The 21,536-nt window shown below is 45.2% G+C and overlaps 2 protein-coding genes across 3 annotated transcripts in view; one reads left to right on the top strand and one right to left on the bottom strand.

Moving 5' to 3' along the window:
• Positions 1-1,208: 1,208 nt before the first annotated feature.
• LOC137420784 (uncharacterized) lies at positions 1,209-20,927 on the top strand. 2 transcript variants are annotated; one of them, XM_078772330.1, is made up of 5 exons: positions 1,284-1,546; positions 5,417-5,470; positions 6,268-6,486; positions 12,343-12,524; positions 20,774-20,927. In XM_078772330.1, exons 1-5 carry the CDS (start codon positions 1,417-1,419, stop codon positions 20,795-20,797), a joined length of 609 nt encoding a protein of 202 aa, XP_078628456.1. In that variant the 5' UTR covers positions 1,284-1,416; the 3' UTR covers positions 20,798-20,927. The 2 variants fall into 2 exon arrangements, with proteins under 2 accessions (XP_078628455.1, XP_078628456.1); XM_078772329.1 differs by lacking the exon at positions 20,774-20,927 and having other exon boundaries at positions 1,209-1,546; positions 12,343-12,665.
• Positions 15,543-21,536, bottom strand: part of NRM (nurim) — a 7,794-nt gene continuing 1,800 nt past the window's right edge. The window contains exons 2-4 of the mRNA XM_068106137.2: positions 20,206-20,402; positions 18,527-18,691; positions 15,543-16,498 (exon numbers count right to left, since the gene is read on the bottom strand). Of these exons, the coding sequence (XP_067962238.2) occupies positions 16,184-16,498; positions 18,527-18,691; positions 20,206-20,402 (677 nt within the window). The 3' untranslated portion in view covers positions 15,543-16,183. The remainder of the gene's footprint in view (positions 16,499-18,526; positions 18,692-20,205; positions 20,403-21,536) is intronic.

Here is a 21,536-nt window from a genome sequence, read left to right as displayed (position 1 = left end):
TAGGTTGACCTTTGGTCTATGTTGACCTTTTCACCTTTTGACCTCAAAAATCAATTCTGTCGGACCACCAACTCTACCATTTGATGAAGTTTCGTGAAGATCAGTTTAAAATTGTTACCTGTAAGCAAGTATAAGTGAGCGGATAAACACAGACACCAAAAAAATTTTTTTTCCCAAGTAATAAATCTTTCATGAGTTTACTTGGATAAATATTGGAGGCAGATGTGTCTGTTTTACGAAAGAGCAGCCACACCACTCACAATAGATTTGTATTTAGTTGTGGGTGTGTGGCCTCACCATCTCCAAGGCTCTGGTTTGGCTGTCATGTTTCAACATAAAATCTTTCTCAAGATCTGCTGGCCAAGTTTATCTCTCTTTCCATAATATGCAGCACAAGGTGCCCGGCAATGCCGCGCCGGAGGATATCCGACCACTTGGCATGGGGGCGGTGCACCTTGAATGCATCTGCACTTGCTTTTTTAAGTACGTGGGAAGGGTATTATCATTGGCTGAGTGCAAGACTGTGCTGCTGATGCAATGCCCTCTGCTGGTTCGGGAGGTTATTTGGGATCTATCCATGGTACCGGTGATGACTCGCCTCTTTTCGAAGGACACCGTGGGATCTTTAACGTCCACCAACAAATGTTGGCAGACGCGTCCAGTCTAACGTCCGTCCATCCGAGGGATGGCACACTCATTAATCACCGTGCATGTGAAACCCTGGGATGACAGTTTTACCTGGGTCGGAACCTGGGATTCGAACCAAGATGGCCAGCTTAGAGCCGAATGGGCATGACTTTAGGGCCGAGGTTATTCTGGCAGCCCACCAGGTTTATATAAACATACTTGGTAAAAGCACTTGATTACTCTCCGCCTTCAAATGTGTTCCTCCTTTCCCTTTGTTTCTCGTTTCTTCTCTCCACACCTGCACCACCCTCCCTTTATTTTTTGTCATCTTCCTGAACTCATCTTCTCATTCCTAAAAAAAACTCGTCCATCCCAATCCCCAACTATTCTTCTTGGACCAAATCAAATTGTCAGAAACAATGATCCTAGCCAAATTATCTGCTGGTGTGGATTGGCTTGTAAAGCTCTAACTGGTCAAGGGTCCAAGCTGGTCTAATGGGTCTCAAGCGTCTTACAGTTCTTTGGGATCTTAAGGGTCTTCGTGGTCCTTAATGGTCTTGGGGTCTTTTGTTGGGTTTTTTGGGTCTTCAAAGGTATTTAACTTATGTAGGCCTACTTATGGCGGTCTACTATGCTCTTCAATAAGTAGGCCGAAATGGGTTCAAAGTCTTCCTCCAGGAGTGGATGAGTCAAAAATAAGTCGCGATTTGTAAAAGTGGAAGCGAAACTCGCGTAAAGTCGCATTTCCTGAAATCTCGGTATTTTTGGCCTCACGTCTCCGTGCTCACAATGGATCTTGGTGCCCGCTTGTGGAGGATCTTCGTGAAAATCGCCAGATTAATCTTACAGTTTTTCTGCAGGTTCAAAGAGCCGACCAAGAGATACATCTGCTTGTTTCTTGCGCAATGTCCTTATCTCGGTGAGTGTTGCGCTGCGAACTCAGGGTCAGGGTGTGTTTGGTGCATGACACGCACGTTCAGGTCGCATAGGCCTAATCATGAAAAATCATTAAACACCCTGTTGAAATTATCACGAGGCTTTTGAACTTGATTAGCTCTAGTTTTTCCGCTTATTATTTATCTGTGTTGTGGAGGTAAAGGTTTTTGTGTTGGATTTGATGCTATGTCGAGTTTTGCGTCGTAGCTCGTAGGTGATCAACTTTTGCGGTGTAGCAGCAGTTGGTACCAGAGGTAAATTTATCCGATAAAACCTTGTTATACATTCCGTCCTTTATAATCGTTTCTTGCTCTGTTATTGCATTAATAATACTAATATGTTGAATTTTAAAATAGTAATATATTTGAAGGGTACCAGGAAGCATTGCCCATTACCAGGAAGTAAGAGGCTGTTGTCATGGCCGTTTATTTACTGTACAGTGCAGTAATGCACTGTATTTAACCTGCTCCACCCACAATTAAACTTAATTTAACTCCACAATGATATTTAACCATGTAATGCTCCACCCCACCCACGCCCCTCCCTCGTGGATTATTTCTGGAAGTACAAACATCGCTGAAACATTTGGAGAGAATTATTCCAACAGGTCTCCTGCAAGGAATCACATGGGGAATTTAAAAACGGGAAGAAACCATCAGGCAAATCAAGCCTGCACAATCTTGCCCACACTGTATACCCTTCTATCCCCACTGCTTCTAGTTCCAGGTTCCTATCCAATTCTGGTTTAAATCCATCCGCTGTCTCTGCTTCCACAACCTTTCCATGCGTTATTAACCATTCTGAGTGAAACGCCCTCGATTCAACTTCTTCCAATCATTGTCTCTTTGGAAGTCATAGCAACAGGCTATTTATATATTACGTACTGCGGTACTGGTACTCGACGAGTTCGTCGAGAACAAAAGTTATCGGAAGACGAGGGTATTCTTCTTCTTTCGTATGCAGCCCAAGGCTGCGGAGGCTCATCATTGACTGAGGATGCGGCTGTTCCGTTGGTGCAACTCTCTCAAAGCGTCCCAAGTGCCTGTCTATGGAAAATCCTACTATATGTATATAGTTCTGAACTATAAGAGATGTTTGTCTGTATGTGTGTCTGTGTCGCCATGTTTCTCAGTTGGCCGAATGGATCTTTGTCAAACTTTCAGAGGGTCACCAGTGAGCGTCGTGGGGTTTTAGGCAAAAAAAAAAAAAAAAAAATTTTTTTTAAACACTCCCTCGGTGAGATAATTAATTCTTGTTCCAGGTCCTGAGCTAATTCCAGAGCAAAACTGAACTTTCCAATGAATTTGAGACGGAACTTCTTTTTTTTTCTTTTTTTTTTCATGCAGAAGGCTCCATGCACAGACTATGTGGTCCTCATCGAGGCCAGGCCTAAATAAAAGCTGCATTGATAGAAAAGTAAAGGAGAGATTAGTCGAAGAGTTGTTATAAATTTCCTTCTAATATAAAGTCTAATATAAACTTCCTTCAAATATTTTTAAGAGTTGTTATAAATTGTGTTATAAATAACAAATTATATTATGTTATAAAGTTGCTATAAATTTCCCGATCATATATATCATCTCGTTGCATTCTAATAATCCCAAACTCCATCATATGGTTATTTTCATGATCTGCGTGTCCAACATCCCTTTATATCTATCTGCCCAGCCATTTCAAACCCCAATAGTATAATGAATGAACTAGTTCATATACAACACAACAACAGGCATTTTAAGGCCATTTTCCCTGCGAGAGCGGGGGTTAGCCTTGCGGTCCCCATGACAATCTTCTCCATTTTGCCATATTTTCTGCATCTCCCCTTGTTAACCCCCTTACCTGCATTTCTTCTTCCACCACCTTTAGCCAAGTCTTTCTCGGTCTTCCCCGTCCTCTACTTCCGTCTACATTCATTTCCATCACTCTTCTCAACCAGTCACTTTCATCCTTCCTCAACACATAACCAAACCATCTCAACCTGTTCCTCTTCACACCATCAATCACAGGCAATATTCCCATCATCTTTCGCAATTCATCATTTGTCCTCCTCTCTCTCAACGATACTCCACACATCCACCGAACCATTCGCATTTCCACCCTTTCCAGCCTTCGTTGCTGCTCTACGTTCATTACCCATGTCTCGCTCCCATAAATCATAACACTTCTCACACATGCAGCATACACCTTTTCCTTCAGCTTCAATGGCACTCCCCTCCTCATCAGCACGCCACTCAGTTCCCGAAACTTCTTCCATGCACATCTCACTCTAGCAACTGTTGCCGAGTCTGATCCACCTTCTCCATTCAACATGTCTCCTAGGTAGCAAAATGTTTTCACACCTTCCAGCTTCACGCCGTCTCCAAGATCCAACTCAACATTTCCTCCATCTGCAGCTCCCTCTGTGCGCACCTTACATTTGAATGTAGCTGCCACACTGGTTATTGGTTAATGACCCTCTCAGACCACTACATTTTTGATGAACCCACTCAGCGCACATTGTACATTGAATGGAGTTTACTCCGACACTCTTGCTGTTCATATCATGTCTAATATTTTACAAGTGTTGTGTAAATGACTTCTCGGGATTAACATTGCTTTGCATAGTTTAGTTATATCCCATATTAAATCTCTTAGAATAAGAGTGAAGTAATTTAATTGTGAGATTAGACGCGTCGCCTTATGTCTAGACAGACGACTAGACAGACTAGACAGACGACATTCCTAATGTGTCGAAAAGCAGCCATCCCTTTGAATCTTTATTTAAACTTTGAAACCTCCATAATCTGTCTTTTATGTTCCTTTAAAGCGTCACAGTAGGCCTTTAATCACAAGTTTGGCTGTGAAACCGAGGATGGCTATGCCAACCAACAGCAGCGCTGTCCGATGAGGACGGAAAGGGTTTTCCCCACCCACGGACCAATGGTGGCCGAATGGGGAAGAGCTAAGTAAGTCCATCACGGGGGAAAACTTTCTAAAAGTAGGCATGCTACGGAGGGGGGGAGAAGAGACGAGCCTGAGACCTCGCCGAGAGAACCTGCTCCGGAGTGCCGTGAGAGGTTTCCTCTGAACAACGTCACTCCATTGCAGCGTTCGGCCATGCCCCGCTCTGCCAGCCATGCTCATCGGACTCGAACTGCAGCAAGGCCGTGGTCTGTGCCTGCTCTTGTCCTCCAAATCCTGCAGTGTCTTGTCGGGCATCACCGCGTATTCCTATCTTGTCATTCCCTCTGTTGTCTAGCTCGTGTGGAATGATTAGGCCTGATAAGGCATAGGCTATTTAAGGAATCTTCCAATCATTCGTTGTTTTGTGGGTGTGATAAACAGTAGTGGTTAAGGGGTTTTATTGTGTCATTATTGTATTGCTTATTATATTCCCATCACCTGTGTACCATAATTTGTTGTTAAATATACCTGGTCTCGGGGTGAATTTAGGCAGTAGTGGTCGCAGTTACAATTCAGCAGTCCGTTAAAGGACTAATTGGTTACGGCCGACCAGCGCTCTTCACTAGACTGTGCCGTGTACTTAACCGGCTATGCTCGGCCATTATTTAGAGATCAGGCTCGTGACGACCAATTAGCGCAACGCATCGGCTGACTCGGAGGTCTCACCAGCACGGTATCATGGCAATGGACAGGTGATGCCACTCGGGGCCATCGAGTCAGTTGGCCATTCCATTGCTGAGGCGGCCTGTCGGGACTCGCACCAGGAACCGAGGATGACCCTCATGGCTGCAACAATATGGTTCTTTTCATGTTTTGCATGTCCAACCCCACTTTATATCTACCAGGTCATTGCAAACCCAATGGTATAATGAATTAACCAGTTCATATCAATGCCATGTCTAATATTTTGCAGGTCTTCTTCCAGTATTTGTGATATCAACTTTGGAACATCTCGGCTTGTACCCCAGTAAGTAAAAGCACTCGATCCAATGTTGTTTATGATTGAGATGGAAGAGGAAGCCAGTTTACCACAGCATAATGATCTGTTTCTGCATTGTTTTGTAAAACTCATGTGCACACTCTTTTAAAGTACGACTACTATTTGAGTGACCAATGTGGGGTAGGCTGAGGAAAGTTTTATTTTTGCCTAAATCTTTCACAATCCGGCTGGTGAGGCCTGCCGACTGAATGTGTTAGGAATTTAGCATTTTGTTCAGGGTGCCATTGATGACACTCCTATTGGCTGTTTGGCCTGGGTTCAGATCTTGCCCCAAATATAAATTGTCTTCCTGGTGTTTTGATTTCAGGGTGAGGCACAAATGTGTGTGCCGTCCCTCGTATAGACATTAAACTGGGTGTCCCGTCTGCTGGCATCAGTTAGTGGATGGTTGTAGATCCCAGGGTGGAGGGTGAATACTTTAACATGCCACTGCACAGTGTACATACATAATTTCCCTCCATTATATATAAATTGTCATCATAGATTTATATAATTTTTTTTTAAGTTTGCGAATTTTCTGTAAAAATAAAAAATAAAAAGGTTGAAAGACGATATTCCTGTTTTCCCAAAAAAATCTTTTTTGGCAAAAACTGATAAATGTGTCATGAAAAAGTGGTTGAAGATGTGAAACAAATATAAAAATTGTCACCGTAATATATTCCCTCGGGTTGTGCTTTGCACATTCATTCTCTCTGAGCTGCTTGCCTTCTGATTAATGAGTCGCACTAACGATCGTTTTTCAACTTTTGTTTTTTTCTTTTTAGCGAGGGTGACTTTGTTGTATGACGTTTATGGAATCACCTTCAAAGCACATATCAATTTTTTGGACAAGCTGAAAAAAGAACTGTCTTGTGACATCATCATAGAGCCTACAAAGGTGGAAACACTTCCTCAGCACCACGGCGTCATTCCTGGCATTCTCTTCTGTGTCAATTCCACACGGGTGGGCACGGACACTCGGGAAGCTCTTCAGAAGTGCTTGGGTGAGTTGTTCAAGTGCCGTGCATGAGGCTGCAGCTGTTTTCCTATTTTAATCCAAATAGTGTTTTCATCTTGTGATCCCTCCGGAAATGTTGCCTTTTTTTTTTTGGGATACGAGATCGAGGTTTGTGTAAGAGCTAACATTAATCCCCCCCCCAAAAAAGAACGGACACATAACACATATAATAAAGGGAGCGGGAGACAAGATCAAGATGGGAGAAAGAGAGGGAAGCACAAGTACAACAGTAGAGAACAGGGATATTGGGAGATCTGTGGGAGGGAGAGGGCTTGGGGGGATGGGGCATGGGAAGGGGAGGGGGGGGGGGGAAATTGACACATGGACACTGCTAGGACTTCCAGGAAAGAAGTTGGTGTTTCAAAAAACTGGATCTGGGGTGAATTAACAGGGGTAGAAAATATCAAGGTTTTGGATGGGGGAAAATAAGAGATTCCAATGATTCTGAAAGCTTTGGTTTCAACAGCGTGAAGCTGAGCTAGGTGTGAGGCAGGAGCACCGGCCCAGAAGGGGGAACAGTATTCCATTGAGCTGCAGATGAAAGCCTTGTATGTGGTGAGGAGCTCAGGTGTGCCAAAGAAGGACTTCGCACGACGGAGGATGCCCAGTCGGCGACTGGCTTTGGAGGCCAGCTTGGAAATGTAGTTTTCCCAGGAAAGATCATGGCAGATCCTGAGACCCAAAAGCTTGAGCGACAGAACTTCTTGGAGAGGATTGTTGAGAAAGTGGATGGGAGGGTTGTCCAGTCGGTCTTTTCGGAGAGACATAGTAAGAGTGTGAGATTTGTCAGGATTGAAAGACATGTTCCACTTGTTTGCCCAGTCTGTGATTTTGTCCAGGTCTGCAGAGAGTGAGGAGGCTGCAGACTGCCGATCTGAGGGATGAGGAATGGAGCGGCAAAGGGTGGAGTCATCAGCAAAGAGATTGAAAGGATTTTCAAGAAAGTCAGAGAGATCATTGATGAAGACCATAAAAAGCACAGGGCCCAGAACACTGCCTTGGGGAACTCCAGCCTGAACAGGAAGGGGAGATGAGAGAAATCCATTCAGGGTGACACGTTGACCGACCAGAGAGGAAGTGCCATGACCATGAGGTTACTTTTAATACAAAATCTAGGCTCAGGGAAGAGTGAGGGGATGTAGGACAAAAAGGCAATGAACTGACGGTGAGGAAACGGGGCCACAGTTGGACACAAGCAAGGGAGAGATCAACCAAGAAAGAGGAGATCGAGAAGAATAGGAAAGATAGTAACCTGCAAGTAAGTGTGATGGGTTTTATTGGGTTGATCTGGAGATAAATAATTGTGGGTAGGGATGGGGGATGATGTGAGATGGTGGTGCACGCATGCTTTTGAAGCTCTGGAGGCAGGACTGTGATTGAGCAGTCTTCAGAAGGCAGTTCTACAAACTGGAGAGAGTGCCGATTGGTCCCCATGGACTGGCCCTTTCCCTCTAGTCTTTCTCTCTCGCTCTAACTCTGTCATGACCCCGACTTTGTAAAGGCGGGGGTACACGATCCGAGATGTGGGGGATCTCTGGGTCGCTCCTGAGAGATCAATTGGGTGTCTTTGTGCTGCGGCGTGTTCAAGAGAACACTCCAGGGCTACATAACAATAACAACTAACTGGAAAAAAAAGAGTTGAGATGTGCCATAAGCCTGGATTTTGAGGATTTAACCAAGAGGGCAGTTTGCAAGAACGCTCATGTCCTGGCGAAGCTGAGGAAGGTCAGAGGGCTAAGAGAGCTAGGTCGGAGAGGTGGTAGAAATCAGAGGTCACCAACCAATCTGTGATGTTGGAGTAACAGGCCCTCTGCTTTGACTTCATTGCAGAAGATTCCAAATAATGCAGGAGCTAAGAGGGTTGGCGTCAGGAAGGGCATCCGGCCATAAAAACATTGCCTCAAAAAGAGAACCATGACAATTACAAGTACATATGGGCAGAGTGCAGCCCGAAGTGGAGATCGGTTTCTGAGGTTTGGGACATGGAATGTAGGGACAATGACAGGGAGATCAGGAGAAGTGGTGGAAGTATTGGTCAGAAGAAGAGTGGACATATGTTGTGTGCAAGAGACGAGATGGAAGGGAAGTGGTGTGAGAATGGTGAAGGGTAGGCAGGGACAGAAATACAAGTTTGTGTGGTAAGGGTGCCCGGAGGGCGTGAATGGTGTTGGTGTCCTGTTTTCTGAGGAGTTTGTAGACAGTGTGGTGAGTGTGACTAGAGTGAGTGATAGGTTGATGATGGTGAATATGATGATTGGAAAGCTCTTGGTGAACGTCATCTCGGGATATGCTCCGCAGGTTGGTCGAAGCAATGAAGAGAAGGACAGGTTCTGGTGTGCGATGGAGAAGCTGATGGAAAACGTGAAAGATGAGGAAGTTGTTGTGGTGGGAGGAGACCTGAATGGACATGTGGGAAGGAGTATGGATGGTTTTGAGGGAGTTCATGGGGGTTACGGATATGGTGTGAGAAATGGAGAAGGTGAAAGGATTTTGGAGTTTGCTGATGGAGCTGATTTGTAATACTCAGTTCCAGAAAGAGGATAATAAGCTTGTTACATACACGGCAGGTGGGTCGACGACAACCGTTGATTACCTGATGGTGCGTAGGCGAGATAGGGGGCACCTCCGGGACACAAAGGTAATCCCGGGGGAGGAGGCTGTTTCACAGCACCACTTGGTTGTCTGCGACATAAGGGTGAAAGGTGCGAGGAGAGCGCGGCGGGTGAAGTACCAACCAAGAATGAAGGTGTGGAGGTTGAAAGAGGTGACAGTAAGGGAGGCATTAAAAGAGAGGCTGAGTAGGGTAGAGGAAGATGTGGTTGAGCTTGAAAGTGGTTGGATGGCAATGAAAGCTAGTCTGTTGGGAGCCGTTGGTGAGGTATGTGGATGGACAAAAGGACCACTGAGGCACTCGGAAACATGGTGGTGGGATGATGAAGTTGGAAAGAGGATTGACGAGAAGAGGAAGAAGTTCAAGGAGTGGCAGAAGGCGAAGGGTACGGGAGCAGAAACAGCAGAGCATGAAAGCTATAAGGCTGCAAAGAAAGAGGTAGCAAAGGCGCAGGAGGCATGTAGGAAAATGTTCGGAGAACGCTTGGATTCGGAAGAGGGTCAGAAAGCAGTATTCAGGATTGCAAAGCAGATAGCGAAAGAGAGGTGTGATGTGATGGGGGTGAGTTGCTTGAAGGATGAAGTGGGATAAATCGTTGTCGACCCAGATGGAATTAAAGGAAGATGGAAAAGATTTATGGAAATGCTGTTGAATACAGAGAATGAATGGGATGGCAACATAGAGAGTAACCCAGTTTTAGGACCAGCAGAGAAGATAACTGAGAAGGAAGTTGAGGAAGCGATAAAAGCAATGAAGAGTGGAAAAGCGGGAGGGCCGACGGGAGTTGTGGGAGATATGTTGAAGGCAGCAGGAAGTTGGGGTGTGAAGAGAATGACAGAGATCTGTAATATGGTGGTGAAAGAAGGCCGCATTCCAGTGGATTGGGAACTGAGTACCCTCGTCCCTCTATACAAGGGGAAAGGTGACCCTCTGGAGTGTGGCTGGTACCGAGCGATAAAGTTATTGGAGCATGGAATGAAGGTATTGGAAAGGGTGTTAGAGAGGAGGATAAGGAAGAAAGTGAAGATCGACGAAATGCAGTTTGGATTTATGCCAGGAAGAGGAACGACAGATGCGCTTTTCATTGTGAGGCAGTTGCAGGAGAAGTACATGGAGAAGAGGAAGAAGTTGTTTTTTGGGTTTGTTGATCTGGAGAAAGCATTCGATAGGGTTCCACGCAAAGTATTGACATGGGCATTGAGGAAGTTATGAGTGGAGGAATGGTTGATCAGAGTAGTGATGGCAATGTACAAAAGAGCGCGCACAGCTGTAAGGACGAAGGACGGGAACAGTGGTGAGTTTGAGGTGAAGGTGGGAGTGCATCAGGGGTCGGTACTAAGTCCACTACTATTTGTAGCTGTGATGGAGGTGCTGGCTCAGAACGTAAAGGAGGGTTTACCGTGGGAGTTGTTGTATGCAGATGATCTGGTGTTGATTGCGGAAAGTATGGATGGACTGAAGGAAAAGATGAACAAGTGGAAGGAATGTATGGAGACAAAAGGTCTGAAGGTGAATATCGGAAAGACGAAGGTGATGGCAAGTGGTAAAGCATGTGGTGAGGTGGAAAGAACTGGGAAGTGGCCGTGTGCTGTGTGCAGGAAGGGTGTCGGAGTGAACTCCATTCAATGTACAATGTGCGCTGAGTGGGTTCATCAAAAATGTAGTGGTCTGAGAGGGTCATTTACCAGTGTGGCAGCTACATTCAAATGTAAGGTGTGCACAGAGGGAGCTGCAGATGGAGGAAATGTTGAGTTGAATCTTGGAGACGGCGTGAAGCTGGAAGGTGTGAAAACATTTTGCTACCTCGGAGACATGCTGAATGGAGAAGGTGGATCAGACTCGGCAACGGTTGCTCGAGTGAGATGTGCATGGAAGAAGTTTCGGGAACTGAGTGGCATGCTGATGAGGAGGAGAGTGTCGCTGAAGCTGAAGGGAAAGGTGTATGCTGCATGTGTGAGAAGTGTTATGATTTATGGGAGCGAGACATGGGTAATGAACGTAGAGCAGCAACGAAGGCTGGAAAGGGTGGAAATGCGAATGGTTCGATGGATGTGCGGAGTATCGTTGAGAGAGAGGAAGACAAATGATGAATTGCGAAAGATGATGGGAATATTGCCTGTGATTGATGCTGTGAAGAGGAACAGGTTGAGATGGTTTGGTCATGTGTTGAGGAAGGATGAAAGTGACTGGTTGAGAAGAGTGATGGAAATGAATGTAGAAGGAAGTGGAGGACGGGGAAGACCGAGAAAGACTTGGCTAAAGATGGTGGAAGAAGAAATGCGGGCAAGGGGGTTAACAAGGAGAGATGCAGAAAATAGGGCAAAATGGAGAAGATTGTCATGGGGACCGCAAGGCTAACCCCCGCTCTAGCAGGGAAAATGGCCTTAAAATGCATGTAAACAGATGTAATGCTGGTGCACCAGCCCGACGGGGAGAGTAGTACTCCAGTGAGCTATGGACAAAGGTCTTGTAGACCGTGAATAGTTCTGATTTTTAATCTAGCAATAACTTTTAATGACAGATGATGCCTATTCAACGGCTAACTTTGGGGTCCAGATTTGCTACATGGTCAGGCCAGGAAAGTATTGATGCTGATGGTGAGATCTGGCGTTGTGGATCTGGCGTTGCAGATGGTGAGATTTTCATGGTCAATTGGTGATTTTCCAGTTGTTGACCATGAAAAATGGGATAAGTTTGTTTGATGATCCTTCTACAGTGACGGAGTGAGATCGTGACATTTGCCAGAATGGAAAGACACGTTCCATTTTTCAGTCCAACTCCTAACCAATCCCATATCAGCAGAGGGATACAGACGTTGTCTGCCTTTCAGTGGGATCAGGTTATTTGTCACTCAGGCCGCTGATGTCATGTAATCACGTGATACAATGGTATGACATTATATCGCCTTTATTTTATCAAGTGTCGCTAAGGGTTCATTGTGTAGCTCGCACCTGCAACATTACTGAATTTCTATCACATACATACAAATACTGAGCTAAGAAGCATCAAAAAGGTAACAATTTGATGTAGGATTTGGCTTAAAGTGGCATGTTAAATGGCTGTATGGAGGAGCAGGTTGTGCAGAAATGGGAAGATGGTTGCACTGATGAGAGAAAGATGGAAAATGAGTGGAGGTGATCTGTCTATCTGGATTTCGGTAAATAAAAAGGTGAAAACCTGTAATGGGTAATGTGAACCAATGATTGGTTAATGATCAATTTTGATTTGCAGGAAGACCCATCATGGTGGTTTTGAACTTCTGGCCGAAGATGGCGTTCTATCCAAATGTTTACAGTGGTACTCACATTCAACAAGACAAGGTCGAGGCAGTGCACGATTGCTATTTTCAGCACAACGGCCTGCACCACTGTAAAGAAAACACGCAGGTTGTGAGGGAGGTCGCACAACATATCGTGAGTAGATACAGAGCATCCAGAAATGTGACCGCGTTACCCAAAAGCTGATCTGGGAAAAGGATGCATCAACACGATTGGTTAAAATGACATTGTTCTTGATTTTTAAAGCTGTAACCGATATAAAGTCCGGTAAACCATTATGGTTGAGTGGTTTTATTTCTTCCAATTCAACCCCTTTCATGGATTGTCTACACCTTGCGGCTGGAACGCGCACCCTATGGCGTCAGGTGCGAGAAGCTAGGTTATCACAGTTGAGCCCAGTTCGTACTCGGATGGGCTCACATCTCGCCTGCACCAGCAAGTGCAGAACCAGGCCATGTTTAAACATATCTCCACGATTTTTCTTATTCTGGCACCTTAGGGCAGCCGCCATGTTAGTTATTCCTCATATGCTGCAGTTAATGCGTATATGATAAACGAGAATGGCACTCTCGAGCATATACCTCCGCAAAGCTGAACCGTTTACATTTTGTATCCCACTGACAGGCTGGATCCGGATCTGGACCTGAACCAAAATCGAATCGGCTTGTTCTTCTCACCAGATCAAACCATTAGAGAAGAGGAAGGATTTAATATCAGAAGCAATGATGGATTCCATGACTTTGCTGATAATTGGGAGAAGGCGATTGGTCTGTCGTTGCAAGGATCTGTTTTTGCACCTTTTTGTGTAAAGCGGTGATGTTGGCAGATTTCCAAGATGCTGGCAGATGACCTTGAGCAAAAGAGAGGGTGAGATAGAGCGGCAGAGCAGGATTTTAGGACCCGTGAGCTGATGCCGTCTGGTCCAGTTGCAGAATCAGAGTCGAGGTTTGACAGAAACTTCTCCACCTTGACAGGAGAGGACACAGAGTCCAGGTGCAGATGGGTATAGAGAGCATGGATGGATTTGGGACACAAGATTTTGAGGCAAACACCGAGTTTAGGCATTCGGCTTTTTCACATGCAGTGTCAGCTGTGTAGCCATTTGAGGTAAGGGAGGGGATGGAATGCGAACAAACACCAGAAACGGATTTGACCAGACGCTACCAGGATTTGGAAGAGGGAGACAGGTTTGAGAGCTCAGTATTGAGTAGAGAGATAGTGTTTCCTGGCTCTCCTGAGGGTAGACACACACTTGTTCCAAGCTTTGTGGAAGGAACTAAGATTGCATTCAGTTGTATTTGCCTTCCTTGAGGTGAAGGCAAGTTGTTCCATCCCAAGATTGTGGGGAAGGCAAGTACAATGGGCGGAAGGAAGGGTATGGCAACTGACGAGAAGGGATAAATCTGTCCATGAGAGAGAGAGCAATTTACTTTGGAAGAATTCCCAGGAAGAGTTGATGTCAGAGGCAGTAGAGATGGGAGACCAGTCCAGATGATTGATGGCTACTTGAAGACTGGTGCCAGTCAGCCTGAGTGAAATGCCAGACTCAGCACTGAGGAGGCTCTCTGAGAGCAGCCAGGGAGATGTCCACTTTAACAAGCATATGATCAGATGAACCGATTGGAGAAGAAGAACAACAGACATTTGCAGGGATGTTAGTCATAACCAAATCCAGATGAGATGATGAGATCCGGGTTAGGACGTTGACAGATTGCGTCAGTCCCAATGAGTTGCAGAAGTCCTTTTCTGAGGTGCCATGACAGAAGAGAGAGGTACCCACACCAAGTCAACTGGCATGATGACAATTTAAATCACCACATATGAGGAAAAGAGTTGAGATGAGTGGATAGAAGTTGGCTCATGTTGTCGGAGAGTGAGATGGAAATGCAGCACGGAGCATGGAGTAATCACTAAACATTACTAACCAAACACTGACTGAGGCCTATAACATTTGCTCTCTTCTCTGAAACCACACACGATTTTGATGAAACTTGACCACAACTTTCATCACTGTGATGTACCAATGTTTGTTCATGGCATAAAAAAACATCATGGTCTAAGCCCTAAGGGGTCTGTGTGGGGTTTCACACCCCCACAATAGGTATTTCGTCTCCTCTCCGAAACTACACACAATTTCAATGAAACTTGACCACAACCTTCAGCGCCTGTGACGTACCAAAGTTTATTCACGGCATAAAAAATATCATGGTCTAAGAGGGTCTGTGGAAGGGGAGGGGGAGGGGGGGGGCGAAGGGATTGAGTGACTGTTGCTCCTGATCCAGGTGAGCTCCAGGTCCCGTGCGGTCCTATTGTTTGTTATACTATCTGCGAATACCATTCTACGAGCGGAAAGAATTAGTAAATATTGATGCCACCTTTTATCGCAAAACTGCACCACACCACAATATTCATAACTCATGAAAACCTCTGGCTTTGCCATGAAAAGTTTAATTGAGAATTCTGTTGCCACTGTTGAGATCTCTATTGTGCTTGAGGCCCGTCACAAAGAGCTAGTTGTCTCAAGGAACAGCCACGCAAGACGGGGAGGATCAGAGGTGGAGAAGCATGAACACTGAGAGTGTTGCAGCAAAAATTTGCAAATGTAATTACCAGCTTTCCATCCAGGTTTGACGCGAGTGTTCTCATCACTCTCCAAGACTTAAAAATAAGCAGTTTCCATCACCAAATATCTTCTTGACTAAAAATACGATTGTTCGCACCACCAGTGATCGCACGAGGTCGCCAAAGTTGAGGCTGCGGAGCTTCCGCACAACAGATACGGAGGTTTAGAGGTGGGGGAGAAATTTGTCAAGGGCTGAAGGCCAAAAGGCTGAGGCATATACGTGCTGGGGCCTTCTCAAGGGAAAACACAGGGAAGGCATCGCGATTGCGAATACTGTGTAACACTTACCATAGCAGGAGCTGTTTAGTCAACCATTGCTGCCACTCAATATTGAGGATAAAACTTCTTCCATGCAGAAGACAATGATTTCCAGTTTAGGATTGCAATACGTAAACTTTCCACAGCAGCAACAATCGGTCGAACAGGTCATTTCTGTGCTGAAAATTAAATCTTCCTTCCAACTTCAGGTGTTCTCAAATAAAAAAAGCTGATTTTTATAACAAGAATTCACAAATAATGGCTAATGTCTGTAAGGTGTTCACGTCAATTTTATCTTCAACGATTTAACAACTCGCCACTACGTACAAATGTAAAGCGGAATTTTATGTGCACACTTCTACAAAAGTATTCAAGTCAAATTCACCTGTCCCTTTTAAATGAAGCTTTCTGTCAATGGCTGCAAATTAAAAAAATAACTCAAAATCGAGTTTCAGGGATGTCATACATCTCTCTAAGTTGGAGTAACATTCATGCAAGCATTCACTTTTTCAAAAAAGCAACAGCAACATATACAGAAGCTTCCAAATGATCCTTTTTGCACTCAAAAACTCAAGTAAAAGAGGGAAAAAATAAAGAAATGATGGTATTGTCCAGAATATCAAAAAATATAAATACAGTATATGTAAAGTAAAGGTAAACAAATATGCAAAAACCAAAAGCACAAAAGCTTCACAAATGAAGAAACGCAAATCTTGATAAAACAGTATTAATCAATCAAACTTGTCATCAAGTAAGTTACCAGGAGACAGATTATTGTAGTCACATGGTGCTGTTGAGCAGTGCAGCCCATTGAAACCTCCGAAACACAATAACACGCCATGCAGGTGCCCACTGTAACCAGTTCAGGAAACCTTGAGGTGCCCACCGTTACTTTAGGTTGAGTCAAACACCATTACTCACTGGTGGTGACACCTCCACTTGAGCCAGACATACCACGGCTTGCTTCCTCGTGAGCAAACACATCCAACTTCCGGGCGAGCTGCGAACGCAGGTATGTGTAATCGCGCACATCGAGCGCGTGGCGATTCTTCACGTACATCGTGAATGTGGTCGCAAGCAGCGCACGGTCTATTGGCATGTGGGGCACCAGCCAGAGCAAGAGCATGAACTCCAAGCACACGGGATGCCGCACGTGGCTGTAAAGGCGCCTTGCTTGCTCAGACTTCAACGTCATCGGTTCTCCCAGACCCAACCATTGGTAATACATCTGTAAGAACATGAAATTTAAAATTACCTGCTGCGTCCTTAACAAAACCTGTTTATGCTGCAACCCTTTCTCTAAAGAATGGCAACATGATTCTTTATTTTCAACAAAGTAGTGAAGAGCAATGCAGCTCGTTTCTAGCAGCCTATCAAAATCCATTTCTCTCTCTCTCACTACAGACAGGATGGTAGTACTGCTGTCCTCTACATGCTGGCGCCCCAGCATCGCATCTGTCTTTGCTGTGATCATAAGTTCGCTACAATACTGGAATCCCAATAGATCAGCTTTTATCTGGGGTTGCCCACCATTCCCCCTCCCCCCCCTAAACATCATTGGAACATGCATTCATCCAGAGACCCATTCCTTGTTGTCCTCCCCAAATCTCAGCTTCTTCACCCCCCCCGCCCCCACCCTTTCTCCTGTCAGCAGAATACATTCCCACCCCAACCCTCCAGCCTTTCATGCAAGCAGCCCATTGTCCCACATAACTATCCATAAGCTTTTATATTCTCATTTACCCATCCCAATTTGCCTTTCCACAGTTTTTTCGCACACAGTTGGTGTTTACATAGATTGGAGTCTCTGGGAAACCGTCCAGTCAAGAATATTTCACTTAAAACGTATTTAAAATGTCTCATTGCCTTGACACTTCAATGAAAGATGAAACTATTTACAATTTCCTTGAATATAAAAAACTATGTCTGACCATCAGTTTGGATTCTGTCCCAATCACTCAACTATGGACATGCTCAACTCAACTATGGACAGTCAAGAATATTTCACTTAAAACGTATTTAAAATGTCTCATTGCCATGACACTTCAATGAAAGATTAAACTATTTACAATTTCCTTGAATATAAAAAACTATGTCTGACCATCAGTTTGGATTCTGTCCCAATCACTCAACTATGGACATGCTGATGCTTCCCTAGTCCTGAACTTCAGACTTCACTACCCACTATGACTTCTCCTGGGCTAAAGTAATTCTAAGTCATTAATTGGAAAATCAGACCTACTCACAGCCTACTAGGCCTTCATACAGAGGTCAATAAAGTAATGCTCTCTGCAGTGGGCCAGTGCCCCCATCATCATGTCTCTCCTGGATTCTGTGGAATCTTAAGCTCCACATTATTGAAATCTCCCACAATGATGCTGAAGGACAAGGTCTGGCACTCTCACATCGCAGGCAGTCAGCGGCACATTTTTTTTTTGCCCGCCTCTTCCAGTCCAGCCTAGAGAGCCTAGGTGCCTACAGAGCACCCTCTGTTCTCAGTCGTCCGACCATCCTAAGTGACTGCAGGACGCAGAGGTTCTTCCAGTTACCCCCTCCTGCTTAAACTTCCACTATCCATGCTAATTGCACACTCTCACCTCTCTATGGAACTTCCTTCCGGAGGTGGTTCGATCCCACTCTTCACTTCTTGGCTTTAAGTGGTGTGGTGCATCACCCTCTCACATCATCCTCCATTGCTACATCCATTAACCTTACCTTAACCAACATTTTTACTTGCAGGTAGGTTACTGTTTGTGCAGTCCTCTTTTCCTGTTCATTTATTCCATTGTGGTTGAGCCTTTTTGTTGGCTTAGCGGTTAGGGTGCCGGCTTGGGATTCTAGGATCCTGGGTTCGAATTCCGGTCGATCGCTGAATTAATGCCAGGGGGGTTGACTCAGCCTGTCATCCTTCTGAGGTCGGCAAATTGAGTTCACTGGTAATTCCCTGTGTCGCAAGAGGCGACTAATAGGGTTGGCGGCAGGAAGAGCATCCGGCCATAAAACATTGCTTCAAAAAAAGGGGACCATGGTCCCCCAAAAAAGGCCAAGCCCTGCTCTGCGGGGAAAATGGCCTCTAAAGGTGGTTCTTATTCCATTGTGGTTGAGCCCACTTGTTGCCCTAATAAGTATCTCGCCTTTTAAACTTCAATCGCCTCCACTCTTCCTAGAGCCAAGATTTTGTACATGGCAAAACCCCCGCATTTATTCTACTTCATAAAATAAATCTGCTTGCTCCCTTAATTACCAAAACACACACCTGCTTCATCCCCACGAGTTCTGGGAAGTCAAAAAGCAGCGTGATACTGAGCAGGACGAGCCAGGAAACAGTATGTAGGAGAAAGCAGAAGAGCTGAAAGGCGCTGCTCTCTATGCTCCACAGCGTTGGCAGTGTTGGAAACTCCTGCCACTGGTTCAACAGAATCTGTTTGTAGATACAAAAGCACCACCAACAATCAGCGACAACAGCATTGCACATGTTATCACAACGCACATCCAGGTGACGATAAACATTATAGGATGAATTTGGCCCCATCTAATCTTCCGTATGACAAATAACAGCTCACTGATCGAAGTCCAAGTTGGACGGCCAAGTCACAGCATTGTGTTAGGTGGATTGCCCTAAATCCTTCATCAGATTTCCGTAAGTAACATTCATTCACAATGTGATAAAGTTTGATCTGGGTGACCACTGTCACATGCTGGGCTGTCTTTGAGATTCCATTTCTTCTTTGCATGGTGAGTGCGGATCCTTTGGAGCACAGACCACTGTTTCCGGGGTAGGTCGAAACCTCTTGAAATCTCTGGCCTGAATGCAAAGCACTACATCTGGTGGAAACTGAGCAAAACTCATCACCCATCTAACACCATCTCTACCATGAACCATGGTGTTGGCAGCATCATGCTATGGGGATGCTTTTCAGCAGCAGGGACTGGGAGACTTGTAAGGATACAGGGAAAAATGAATGGAGCAAATCCAGGCAAATCCAGGCAAATCCTTGTGGAGAACATGCTTCAGAGTACAAATGTCCTTAGACTGCGGTGAAGATTCACGTTCCAACAGGACAATGACCCCAAGCATACAACCAGAGCAACATTGGAATGGCTTCAGAACAAGATTGTGAAAGTGCTTGAGTGGCGAGACCAAAGCCCAGACTTGAGAATCTGTGGAAAGACTTGAAGATTGCTGTTCACCGACGCTCCCCATCCAATTTGACAAGAGCGTGAGGAAAATCTGCAAGGAAGAATGGAAGAAATTCCCCAAATACAGATGTGCAAAGTCATACCCATGAAGACTCAAAGCTGTAATCACTGCCAAAGGTGCTTCTGCAAAGTATTGACTCAGGGGGTTGAATACTTATGTAAATTAGACAGACAGTTCTATTTCATTTTTAACTATTTTGTAAACATTTCTCAAAAAGAATTCCACTTTGACATTATGAGGTATGTGTCGATCAGTGTTAACAAAATCTCAAATCCATTTTTAATGCAGGCTCGAACACAACAAAATGTGAAAAGGTCAAGGGATGTGAATACTTTCTGAAGGCACTGTATACATTTCACAAAGGGTGCCATTCTAATTTATAAGTAACACTATTTGTGGCCATTAACAATCAATATTATCAATCCCACTTTGGCATTGTAAATTGTCTTGTTCAGTTTTTGACGAACCAATATTGACCAACAATCAATCAATTTGACCAACAATCAATATTATCAATCCCACTTTGGCATTGTAAATTGTCTTGTTCAGTTTTTGACGAACCTCACGATGACAGGTTGAAGCTGATTTTGCCCTGCAAAAAGTTGTTTTTTTTTGCGACATTTAGTGCCAAAGGTATGTGGTGTGAATGACTGTTATCAAAGGTGAATGTGAAGGAAGTTGTGCTGAGGTACACAACATCACATGGCATATCAGTGGGCCATGCATCACACTACCTGCAAGGTTGTAGCAGAACATATGACGTAAACAGCTCGCTGGCACACCCCCAGCATACCGTTCAACAGGTGTTTCACGGACTGGCAAGCCATTATGCTGTGCTGTAGTACAAATAGAGCCAAATAGCCCAGATCTACTACCAAAGGCCACCACACTCGCTCGTCCCATTGCACTTTGCTCCACGTCAAGCTCTGTCCTGAAACAAAGAATCACCGTTTACCGGGATAGGAAAGACCATAGGTGAATCAAATATGGACTGCTATACAATGGTCACACTTGCAATTTCAACTTTATCAACATTAGTTATCGCAATGAATGGCCTGACTATCCCATCCCAAATGCCACGGAACGTAAATATAGCTTTGAGGGTTAAATATTAGATGTGGAATCATTAAACAATCAAGGTGGATCATTATGACGTAATCAGTTTTGACTCATCACATTACATTTGTCACCCAGCTCACTCCGAACATGCGGTGGTTTGGCTCAAACGTGATCTTGGGTCTTTGTGACGTGTTCGATTCCTGATCTGACGATGAATGAAAATGTGGGATTGATGCTTTGCAGGTGCGGCGTTTTATCACAAGGTGAGCCGTCCGTCGTATGGGTGTAAAATCAGGTGTCCCATCTTCTAGCACGAGCTGGTTGACGTCAAAGATCGCACGGTGCGTCTTTCACGATGAGTCGGCGAGTTATCACCGGCACCCTGAACCGGCAACCGTTTCATGAAGGCCTTGGGTCAAAAGGACTCCCAGACCGACCAGACAAGGTGGGTATTTGAAGAAGAAGAAGAAGAACACATTTGCAGTTTCTTCGATGATATCAGTTTCTTCAAACACTGTAGTTTCTTCATGCTTTTGCTTTTGATCATATCAATATGGGAGTCGCAATTATATACGAAGCGAGCGCTTCAGAAAATCCAACGTCTTAACTATCAGTATCATTCAGTGTTGGGCCGAGGGTGTAGGTTCCACACACGTCAACTCAGACTTGAGAGAGAGGGAGGGGGGGGAGAAAGAGGGAGGGGGGGGGAGAAAGAGGGAGGGGGGGGAGAAAGAGGGAGGGGGGGGGGAGAAGAGGGAGGGGGGGGGGAGAAAGAGGGAGGGGGGGGGGAGAAAGAGGGAGGGGAGGAGGGAGAAAGAGGGAGGGGGGGGGAGAAAGAGGGGAGGGGGGGGAGAAAGAGGGAGGGGGGGGAGAAGAGGGAGGGGGGGGAGAAAGAGGGAGGGGGGAGAAAGAGGGAGGGGGGGGGAAAGAGGGAGGGGGGGGAGAAAGAGGGAGGGGGGGGAGAAAGAGGGAGGGGGGGAGAGAGAGGGAGTGGGGGGTAGAGAGA

Source organism: Myxine glutinosa, chromosome 2 (genome assembly GCF_964187855.1).
Source record: "Myxine glutinosa chromosome 2, kmMyxGlut1.1, whole genome shotgun sequence".
NCBI classification, from domain to species: Eukaryota; Metazoa; Chordata; class Myxini; order Myxiniformes; family Myxinidae; genus Myxine; species Myxine glutinosa.
Note: the sequence above shows the minus strand (reverse complement) of the source record. Positions and strands in the feature narration are given on the sequence as shown.

Excerpts from the sequence above, each read along its gene's own strand:
- LOC137420784 (XM_078772329.1), top strand. The coding sequence starts at position 1,417 with ATGGATCTTGGTGCCCGCTTGTGGAGGATCTTCGTGAAAATCGCCAGA. Across the intron at positions 1,547-5,416 it reads TGCGCAATGTCCTTATCTCG|GTCTTCTTCCAGTATTTGTG; the intron begins GTGAGTGTTGCG and ends AATATTTTGCAG. Across the intron at positions 6,487-12,342 it reads AGCTCTTCAGAAGTGCTTGG|GAAGACCCATCATGGTGGTT; the intron begins GTGAGTTGTTCA and ends TTTGATTTGCAG.